We start from the raw sequence: 10,021 nt of genomic DNA, 5'->3' as shown, positions 1-10,021 counted from the left end.
GGCCGTTACGCCGGCGCGGACTGATGATGTACCCATTACTTCCGGTCCCTAGCGCTTCGCTCCTTCCCGAGCCAGGTCAGTGGGGAGTCCTGGCTGGGAGACCTCGGGCTCTGCGCGCCGAGGCCAGGGGTAGCCTCTGCAAGGGGTGACGGCACCTCTTCTGTAGCTGTGCCCTCTCTTTGGGCCCTCTGGTCTTAGGAGCGGGGACTGCCTAAAGGTGAGCGGGGATTGGAGGAACCGGCCTGGTAGTCATTGCGTGTCCAGAGCTTTCAGGCACCTGACCCCAGCCTTGTTGGAACTGGCTTCGCCAATGCCAGTTTTCTCTAGATGAGAATATAGGTTCTGAGACCTAGGCCTGTGCTCCCCACCTTGGTACTTCAGGGGTCATGTGGATTGTGCCAGATTTGCGACCTTGCCATTATTTTCCTTCCAGCATGATCCGCTGGGCCTCCAACTTATCGCCTGGAAGAAACCACTCACCCTGGATGAACCCTTAGGCCCCTTCAGACCACCCTTGAGGAGGATGACTGAGACATTATGGGACACGCGCTGTGTGTCTGCTCTCGGGGAACTGTCATCATTGACAATAAGCGCTACCTCTTCATCCAGAAACTAGGGGAAGGGTGAGTGTTGGGGAATCCTTTAACCAGTTCCTAGGGTTATGGTTATTGAAGGACAGATGTCTGCACATTTTTGGGGTACAGGGTTTTATCCCTATTCTCTAACTCACCTGACAGCTGTGTGATAGCCAAGAAGGTGGATTCTGGAGCCAGGTCTCCTAAATCCACCTTGTGTGACCTTGATAAGTAATTGTTTTTTCATCTGCCTAATACTGATGATTATCATGTCTTAGTAATGGAGTTGTGAGGATTAAATGAGATAATGTATGTAAAATGTCTCACCTAGTGCCTGGTTCATAAGCATTTGATAAACATTGGCTCTTACTCATTTTGTATTTGTTGAACATCTGTCACATGCAGAGCACTATAATATGACCATAGGACGGCAAAGATTTCTATATCCCTGCTGTTGAGATGCTCAAAGTATAATAATATTCTGACTTCTCCTGGAGCTACATCTTGGGAGGGTTTCTACTGAAGGGGAGCAGCACCTCCCTCCCAGGGAATTCCTCTGGGTCCATGCTGTATGAGAGATGACATGGTCCTTCACTGACCCCTTTGGCCCACAGTGGGTTCAGCTATGTGGACCTAGTGGAGGGGTTACATGATGGACACTTCTACGCCCTGAAGCGAATCCTGTGTCATGAGCAGCAGGACCGGGAGGAGGCCCAGCGAGAAGCAGACATGCATCGCCTCTTCCATCACCCCAACATCCTTCGCCTTGTGGCTTACTGTCTGAGGGAGCGGGGTACTAAGCATGAGGCCTGGCTGCTGCTGCCTTTCTTCAAGGTCAGAAAGACTGCCGGTTATGGAGGAATTTGTAATAGAGCCACCTACCAAGGGCTATGTGAGCAGTCAAGCCTGTTAGGAAGCAGAGGCCATGTCCTGGGTTTGGCCACTTCAGATTTGGGTTTGAGGTGTGTGTGGTGAAAGGTTGGTAGGCTTCGATGTAGGGAAGGGATTGGGTTCAGGGAGCAGAGGCTCCAAAAACATCTCCAACTGTGAGGAAACTTTTATTGCAGAGAGGTACGCTATGGAATGAGATAGAAAGACTGAAGGACAAAGGCAACTTCCTGACTGAGGACCAAATTCTTCAACTGCTGCTGGGTATCTGCAGGGGCCTTGAGGCCATTCATGCCAAGGGTTATGCCCACAGGTCAGTAAGAAGGCCCTGTGTTTTTGCTGCAGTGGAAAGGAAAAGCCTCACCAAGAAAAATTGGAGGTCTCTGTTCTCGTAAGCAACAGCCTGGGCTTGGCGCCTGTAGCTCAAGCAGCTAAGGCGCCAGCCACATACATCAGAGCTGGGGGGTTCAAATCCATCCTGGACCTACCAAATAACAATGACAACTGCAACCAAAAAATAGCCGGGCACTGTGGCGGGTGCCTGTAGTCCTAGCTACTTGGGAGGCTGAAGCAAGAGAATTGCTTAAGCCTAGGACTTGGAGGTTGCTGTGAGCTGTGATGCTATGGCACTCTGCCCAGGGCGACAGCTTGAGTCTCTGTCTCAAAAAAAAAAAAAAAGCCTGCGTGATTATTTTGCTTCCTGGGGTTTTAGCCTCCCTGTACCCGGATGCTCATGGGTCATTTCCACTTCCCTACAGGGACCTGAAGCCCACCAATATCTTGCTTGGAGATGAGGGGCAGCCAATTTTAATGGACTTGGGTTCCATGAATCAAGCATGCATCCATGTGGAGGGCTCTCGCCAGGCCCTGACCCTGCAGGTAAGAGAATCCCTGGGTTTCTTTGCCCACCTGTTTTCCACCCCAAACCCCTTCTGGTGCATGCCCCAACCTGGTCACATGACTGTGGCTTGTGCTCTACTTTTGAGCTGTGGGGCCACTGTTCCAGGACTGGGCGGCCCAGCGATGCACCATCTCCTACCGAGCCCCAGAGCTCTTCTCTGTGCAGAGTCATTGTGTCATCGATGAGCGAACTGATGTCTGGGTGAGGAGTATGTGGGTGGAAATCTGGGTGGGAAGAGGTATGTGGCTCTGTACCTACTGTGAAGTAGAGAAGTAGGTCTTTGGTTTCTGTTGCATGGGACCCCAGGAACCACAATATGTCTCCATTTTCCTTGACTTCCTTCCTGGGAACTGTCACTGATACCATACTCTGTTGCACAGGAAGTGGTGTAATCCCTTCCCCTGAACAGGGTGGGTACAGCTCAGTGTCAGTGCTGAAGGCCTTGGCTAAAGCAAGGGCTGCAGAGGCCTTCAGCTTACTGGAAGTTTCTCTGGGCCCTGATGGTGGCATGTGGCTGAGGTTGGCATATTCTTTTTAGTTTATGTAGTCTCCTTTCACCACAGAAGGGGAACAATGTCACCTCCATTGGTTCCTTTCCAGGGATTAAACAAGTTATACTTAGTCCCTAGGCTGTGTGCTGTATGCCATGATGTTTGGAGAAGGCCCTTATGACATGGTATTCCAGAAGGGTGACAGTGTGGCCCTTGCTGTGCAGAACCAACTCAGCATCCCGGAAAGCCCCAGGTGAGCAATATGAAGGGCACCAAACATTTCAGACTCCTCTGGATTACCTGAGCTGGCACCTCAGCAAGAGGGATAGTGTCTTCCAGTCACCTTTCCCACCTCCCTTCACAGGCATTCTTCAGCAGTGCGGCAGCTGCTGGCCTCAATGATGACTGTGGACCCCCAGCAGCGCCCTCACATTCCTCTCCTCATCACTCAATTGGAGGCATTGCAGCCCTCAGCTTCTGGCCAGCACACTACCCAAATCTGAACAAACCAGAAGCCACGTTGACAAAGTGCCCTCTCATGCCTTGGAAAGAGGCACCCATCCTCATTGGAAGCTCCATCCATTCTGTCCAGGACTGCTCTCTGATAGGACCAGGGGGTGGGGAAATCTTTGCTCTCTGACCTCCCCAAAGTGACAGCTGAGTAAAGAGCCTGACTAAATAGTGGTGGGGTAGGGGTTGGGAAAAGAGAAACTGACAGAATATGGTCCATGGCTCAGGACTGCTGAGCTCACATCATGTTCTGCCTCCAAATTCAGGAGCAGGAGAATGTATAAACAAAAGAATAAAGCAAAACCAGTTTGGTGTGGATCTTAGCCTCAATGTTTCTAGAGAGAAGAGGTATAAGGGGTCCGAAGTCTGGTTACCATTTCCAAAGGAACAGCCTGGGATATAGTTGGCAGGGGTGTAACTTCATCATTACACGTGAAGCGGCTGATTCCTTCCATAGATCTAGTTAGTTGGCAGTGGGCACGTCTTCGAGCTTGTTCTAGTCAAAAACTTAAAGCTGCTCTGCCATGAGTTGGCTTCTAACTGTGACAAGGGCTAGAATCAGGGCCCCCTAAAAGCCTGAACTAGTTTTTTCATTCCTTCACTCCCAGGGGTGGGTAGCTTAGTCAAAGCAACCCAACCAGTTTGCTAGGCAAGGGCTTCTGGGTGGAGACACTTGAAGTTTTAGGATAGCTACATAACAGGTCTCCCATCCTCAGCCTGGGGGGGGAAGGGGAGTGGAGGTGGCAGTCATCTTGGCCCCTTTCTCTCTGAGGTGCTAGCTTGTAGATGGTTAATGATTAATGAGGCTGTGTGGTGTAGCAGTATCCAGCTGCCACTTCCTGCCTGCTCTGCTGAGTAAACAGGCCCTGCAATAGCTGGGCTTGAAACCTGTTCCCAAAGGAAGGGCACTGTGTCCCTGAATCACAGGGACGGTAGGCAAGGGTAAGGTTGGCATCTCCTATGTCTCCTACTCTTGAGATTGAGGCTTCCTTCCCTCAGCCATACCTGCCCAACATGCTGACGTCAGAATGTGTCCTGGGGTGCCTATTAGCAAAGTTGAAATTTTCCCCAGGGCCATAGCAGGAGGCTCCTACCAGCTAACACAGAGGCAGAGGCCAGAAAGAAAGCACAAACAGGGAGATGACCTGACTTTTAATGGCACAGCCCCAGCCCCAGCAAAGCAGCAAGACAGGAAGCTATGCAAAGCTGCTGGGAGTTACAGTGGCACAAACAACCTAGGAGATCGCCCTTGTTCCTTCCCATCCCCCAAGCTTATGACGTGGCTTCACGCCCAGGAACTCTGAGCCAGCCCAGCCCCATTTCCAAACCCTCATAATGCACAAAGGATCTTGGGCCAAGCTTTGCTTCCAGAGCTGGTAAATGCAGAGGCAATAGGAAGAACAGGGTAGTAGTCCAATTCTTAAATATAGAAGCTACTGGACTTAAACTTCTACTTGGAAAAGATGTGAAGGGACTCATGTTCTTCAATAGTTGGAGGTTGGACAGACAGGTCCAGGATTTGGTCCTCATTTCCTCCCTATCCTGGGAGTCCCTGTGAGCTTACATCAAGGTCCTGGAGCCGTGCTTCGTGGGCCTGGCAAGGGCCCCTTGGCAGGTCTTACTGTTAGCCATGGAAGGGAAAAGGATCATGAGCAGCAAACAGCGAGGGCAGCAGCAAAAAGAAGGCAGCAGAAGCTCAAGCACTCACAGAAAGGACAAGAAATCGTGCAAGGATACTGTTTATTTCGAAAGGCTTTTGCAATGAACATAGTGGAGAGTCTCCAGGAAGCTGTTTTATTCTTCTCCCTCATCCTCATCCTCATAGGAATCGATGCCCACTTCCTCATAATCCTTCTCCAGGGCAGCCATATCCTCCCGGGCCTCAGAGAACTCCCCTTCTTCCATGCCCTCACCCACATACCAGTGCACAAAAGCCCTCTTGGCATACATCAGGTCGAACTTGTGGTCCAGGCGGGCCCAGGCCTCGGCGATGGCGGTTGTATTGCTCAGCATGCACACGGCACGCTGCACCTTGGCCAGGTCACCCCCAGGCACCACAGTGGGAGGCTGGTAGTTGATACCAACCTTGAAGCCTGTGGGGCACCAGTCCACAAACTGAATGCTGCGCTTGGTCTTGATGGCGGCAATGGCAGCATTGACATCCTTGGGCACCACATCTCCACGGTACAGCAGGCAACAGGCCATGTACTTGCCGTGCCGAGGGTCACACTTCACCATCTGGTTGGCAGGCTCGAAGCAGGCATTGGTGATCTCTGCCACAGACAGCTGCTCATGGTACGCCTTCTCTGCAGAGATGACAGGTGCGTAGGTGGCCAAGGGGAAGTGGATACGGGGGTAGGGCACCAAGTTGGTCTGGAACTCTGTCAGGTCCACGTTGAGGGCCCCGTCAAAGCGCAGGGATGCTGTGATGGAGGAAACAATCTGGCTGATGAGGCGGTTGAGGTTTGTATAGGTAGGGCGCTCGATATCCAGGTTGCGGCGGCAGATGTCATAAATAGCTTCATTGTCCACCATGAAGGCACAGTCTGAGTGCTCCAGGGTGGTGTGGGTGGTAAGGATGGAGTTGTAGGGCTCAACCACGGCTGTAGAAACCTGGGGGGCTGGGTAGATGGAAAATTCTAACTTGGATTTCTTGCCGTAGTCGACAGAGAGCCTCTCCATGAGGAGTGAGGTAAAGCCAGAGCCAGTGCCCCCTCCAAAGCTGTGAAACACCAGGAATCCCTGCAGTCCTGTGCACTGGTCAGACTGAAAGGCAAGAAAGGGAAGGAGCAATTTAGGGAGAGGCCTGAGGGACTCTTATCATCTGGCTTCATAAAGCCTAAAATATCTCAGAAGTCAGGTCAGGGCAAAGACTAATTAGTATGCCATGGCAGCAACACACTGAAACATGTACCGTTAGAGCTGACCCCCTGAAATGGATCTGAAAAAAAATGTTCGTGATCATAAGCATAGTCTCAAATGCTCCCTCCCTTCCAAGACAAATTCTTACCAGCTTGCGGATCCGGTCCAGTACTGGGTCAATGATCTCTTTGCCAATGGTATAGTGACCACGGGCATAGTTGTTAGCAGCATCCTCTTTCCCAGTGATGAGCTGCTCTGGGTGGAAAAGCTGTCGGTATGAGCCATTTCGGATCTCATCTAGAAGGGCATAAACCACACTGTTAGGGCAAAAACCACAAGGCTGTGCTCAGAAGGGACCTTACTCCCCCAGGGTGGTAGCTGTGGCCAGATATATGGAGAGCTCATCCTTCTGCCAGCCTGAGATAGCAGAGTGTGAGAGAAAGCCAGACCTGTTGCCTAGGCCAGCCTGAACTCAGCTTGCTTTCTTCAGGTTATGAGTTTTCAGGGCGGGGAAAGCCAGGTCTAAACACCCTCTCTCTGGCTCAGTGCCTGTAGCTCAGTGGCTAGGGTGCCAGCCACATACATCAGAGCTGGCAGGTTCAAACCCAGCCCAGGCCTACCAAATAACAATGGCAACTACAACCCCCTCTCCCAAAAACAGCCAGGCGTTGTGACAGGCCTCTGTAGTCCCAGCTACTTGGGAGGCTGAGGCAAGAGATTGCTTAAGCCCTAGAGTTTGAGGTTGCTGTGAGTTGTGACACCACAGCACTCTACCAAGGGCAAGGTAGTAAGTTTCTATCTCAAAATAAATAAATAGGGTGGCGCCTGTGGCTCAAAAGAGTAGGGCGCCGGTCCCATATGCCGGAGGTGGTGGGTTCAAACCCAGCCCCAGCCAATAAATAAATAAATAAATAAATAAAATAAATACCCTCTCTCCAGAGAAAAGCTTTGAGTCACTCTCTAGCCCCCTCATATTTGCCCCCTCTTCTCACCAATTACAGTAGGTTCCAAATCCACAAAAACTGCTCGGGGCACATGTTTTCCAGCACCAGTTTCACAGAAGAAGGTGGTAAAGGAGTCATCCCCTCCACCAATGGTTTTGTCACTGGGCATCTGCCCATCAGGCTGAATCCCATGTTCCAGACAGTAGAGCTCCCAGCAGGCATTGCCCATCTGGACACCTGCCTGCCCCACATGGACTGAGATGCATTCACGCTGAGGGATAAAGAAAGGAGACATGGCGTAAGCCTCACATCCACAAGTCCTCACCTCACAAGCCTCTCTTCCACCCTATCACCTACCAGCTGGTATGACTCAGCTGGCAAGAGTGGAGACTGGGGATGGGCAGAGATGAGAAGAGAGGCTCTCAGCCTGCCCAGGCTCCTCTGCACAGGACTCCCCAGCTGAAGGCACCCAGGAGGGCAACCAATCCCTTAGCCTATTTCTCAGGAAATTTGTCAAGTGAGTGCTGTGGCTTCACATGACTCTGCTACATTCATAGAAAGCTCACGGAGGACAGAGAGGGCAAGTGCATAAGAGACAGACTGAAGCATTTAATGACTTAATGACTCTTAAGGATAAGAAACTTTTCAGCTGCTCCTGATCTCTACTGTCCATAAACCCAGCTTCTCAAGAGACTGAGAAAAGAAAGGTTTCCCACAGCTGTGAGTTTACAAGTAGAGTTTAAAGGCCCCGACTTGATTAATTCTTTGCTTTGAGGAGGAACGGCTAGAATTTCACACAACCCTTTCCCCCTTTCATCCTGTGGGTTGCAAGGTGTCTCAGCCTTCCAGTCTGGTATCAACTGACCACACTGACCATGAGGATGCCCTCTTCCCTCACCTTTAAATCCCATCTGGCCCGGAGGATCAATCCCATCTGGCTCCTCTCCCCACTTCCACCCCCACACCCTGGGTGTCTTCACCACCTTCATCCACTGAGCACGGAAATAGCAGCGGTAATGTGGTAGGCGCAGACGGCAGAGGCGGGCAATAAGAGTGGTGGGTACTAGGGCACTAGCCGCCTTAGGCTCAGTTCCTGCCAGTCTGAAATTAACCCTTGAAGCACCAGAGCCCGCAGGGCCCGCGCGCGCCTCCCTTCCCACACCGACATGGCCGGGTGACGGTTTCCAAATACTCAGAAAAGGAAGTGGAACCTGCGGCAAGGCCCCAGAGGTAACCCGCCTTGCCCTGGGCAGGGTGAGAGCCATCCTGCACCCCAGCCCTTCATCCGGTCTCCTGCTGAAGTCTTTCCAGTTACATCCCAGCCCACAGCGGGGATTGGGTTTCGGCCTCCGCTCCTGAGCTATAAATACCACCATTACCACCACCACCCCCCCACCAAACGCACCTCTTTCCCCTCCCCCAGCCTGGCCCTGGCCCGCGCTGCAGCTCAGCGCCAGCTGTCTCTGCCCGTCCGCGCACTCGCCCTCTAGCTGGAGAGGGGCCGGCTGGCCTCACAAGGATGAACCCCATTCCCGCCACCCCTTTAGGCTCAGAAGCGGGGTGCTGAGTCACTCGCGGGGGGTGGATGGGTAGAAGGGATGCATAAACAGAGGAAAAGGGGATGCAGCACCAAGTATCCTGACCCCCTTCCACCTTCTTATGGTCAGAACGTGCTCAGTCAGTTCCGGGGACTGGGGAGTAGGGCTGGGGGACACCCAGACAGGTCTTTCTTAGTTTGCCAAAGGACTGGGCGAGGGATCGCGTGACTCTCCTCAGGAGGTCGGGACTCAAACGCTTGGCGAGGCAGGAAGGGACCGCTTAGAGGCTCCTCTCTGCTGGTGAAGAATCCTACACCACTCCAGCCCATCCCCAGCCTCCGAAGGTGGACAACACGCCCCGGACAAAGTCACCAGGAGGGGATTGCGGAAGGGAGATGCAAAACCTTGCACCTCCTCTAGACCTGGAAGGCCCGGCAGAGGTCCCCAGGGATCCCTGGAGGGAGAGTTCCCCGAAAGAGAGGGGCAATTCCAGGACAGGCACGATCCCGGCGGGGCTGCACTCACCATGGTGAGTCCGGGCGGTGCGTCTCACGTTGAGTCGGGGTGACGGGTCTCAGTGAGAACTGCGCTAGCTGCAGTGCCGCACCGCTCTTATAGGCGGGGACGGGCCTCGCGCGCCCACTCGCTCACTAGGGGCTGGGCGGCCAGGAAGCCACGCCCCCGAAGGGTAGGCGGCCCCCGAGGGGTGGGGCCAGGCCGGGACCCCGCCTCCTGCCGCTCCCGGGTCCCTCACCTGTCGGGCTTGAGTTCGGAGTAGCGACCCCAGCTTTAACCCTTCGTTCCTGGCTTTGAGACGATACTCTAGGCTCCTGAGGTCCGTAGCAGACACGCTGGATGTCGTAACAGGGCGCGTCCAATCTGTACCTGAGTCATGGAGGCGCCAGTCGTCTAGGTATCCTGATTTAGGCCGAGTGCCCTCTAGGCCGTCCTTACGAGGGGGCTGCAACTGACCTTCGCCAGTACCTTCCCCGCCCCGCCTCCTGGGAGGCTTCTTTGGCCCGCAGTGCCGCTCCGGCCCGTCCCCAGGGAACCCTTTCCAGCGGCACGCCGCCTGCTGGTCTCCCGCTGGGGCGGCAGGCCCTCGCCGACGCCTGTGGGCGGCTGAGGACCCGAGGCTGCACAACTTGAGCCCCAGGGTGCTGATCCCTTAAGACTCTCCTGCAGAGATGAGCCCCGCAGCTTATCTGCCAGGGCCGACCCCAAGAGTCTGCTGCGACTCGCCGGACGCTCGCTTGTCAGTGGCCCCGTCATCAGTGCCGTCACTATTAGTGAACCCTAGCCGCGGCCGCCT

General features: G+C 53.6%; 2 protein-coding genes across 5 annotated transcripts; one reads left to right on the top strand and one right to left on the bottom strand.

Annotated features, from left to right (window-relative positions):
- The first annotated feature begins 7 nt into the window (after window positions 1-7).
- STK16 (serine/threonine kinase 16) lies at window positions 8-3,683 on the top strand. 3 transcript variants are annotated; one of them, XM_023510320.1, is made up of 8 exons: window positions 8-75; window positions 434-623; window positions 1,190-1,409; window positions 1,643-1,776; window positions 2,222-2,342; window positions 2,470-2,565; window positions 2,987-3,108; window positions 3,220-3,456. In XM_023510320.1, exons 2-8 carry the CDS (start codon window positions 538-540, stop codon window positions 3,356-3,358), a joined length of 918 nt encoding a protein of 305 aa, XP_023366088.1. In that variant the 5' UTR covers window positions 8-75; window positions 434-537; the 3' UTR covers window positions 3,359-3,456. The 3 variants fall into 3 exon arrangements, with proteins under 3 accessions (XP_023366088.1, XP_012657639.1, XP_023366089.1); XM_012802185.2 differs by lacking the exon at window positions 8-75 and adding an exon at window positions 86-217 and having other exon boundaries at window positions 3,220-3,683; XM_023510321.1 differs by lacking the exons at window positions 8-75; window positions 2,470-2,565 and adding an exon at window positions 86-217 and having other exon boundaries at window positions 3,220-3,683.
- Window positions 3,684-5,086: 1,403 nt separating this feature from the next.
- Window positions 5,087-9,642, bottom strand: TUBA4A (tubulin alpha 4a). 2 transcript variants are annotated; one of them, XM_012802184.2, is made up of 4 exons: window positions 9,464-9,642; window positions 7,220-7,442; window positions 6,376-6,524; window positions 5,087-6,131 (listed from the first exon to the last, which is right to left on the bottom strand). In XM_012802184.2, exons 2-4 carry the CDS (start codon window positions 7,398-7,400, stop codon window positions 5,160-5,162), a joined length of 1,302 nt encoding a protein of 433 aa, XP_012657638.1. In that variant the 5' UTR covers window positions 7,401-7,442; window positions 9,464-9,642; the 3' UTR covers window positions 5,087-5,159. The 2 variants fall into 2 exon arrangements, with proteins under 2 accessions (XP_012657638.1, XP_003784977.1); XM_003784929.2 differs by lacking the exon at window positions 9,464-9,642 and adding an exon at window positions 9,235-9,403.
- Window positions 9,643-10,021: the final 379 nt, after the last annotated feature.

This window comes from Otolemur garnettii, unplaced genomic scaffold, assembly GCF_000181295.1.
Source record: "Otolemur garnettii isolate 467f Iridium unplaced genomic scaffold, OtoGar3 scaffold00013, whole genome shotgun sequence".
NCBI lineage: Eukaryota > Metazoa > Chordata > Mammalia > Primates > Galagidae > Otolemur > Otolemur garnettii.
Note: the sequence above shows the minus strand (reverse complement) of the source record. Positions and strands in the feature narration are given on the sequence as shown.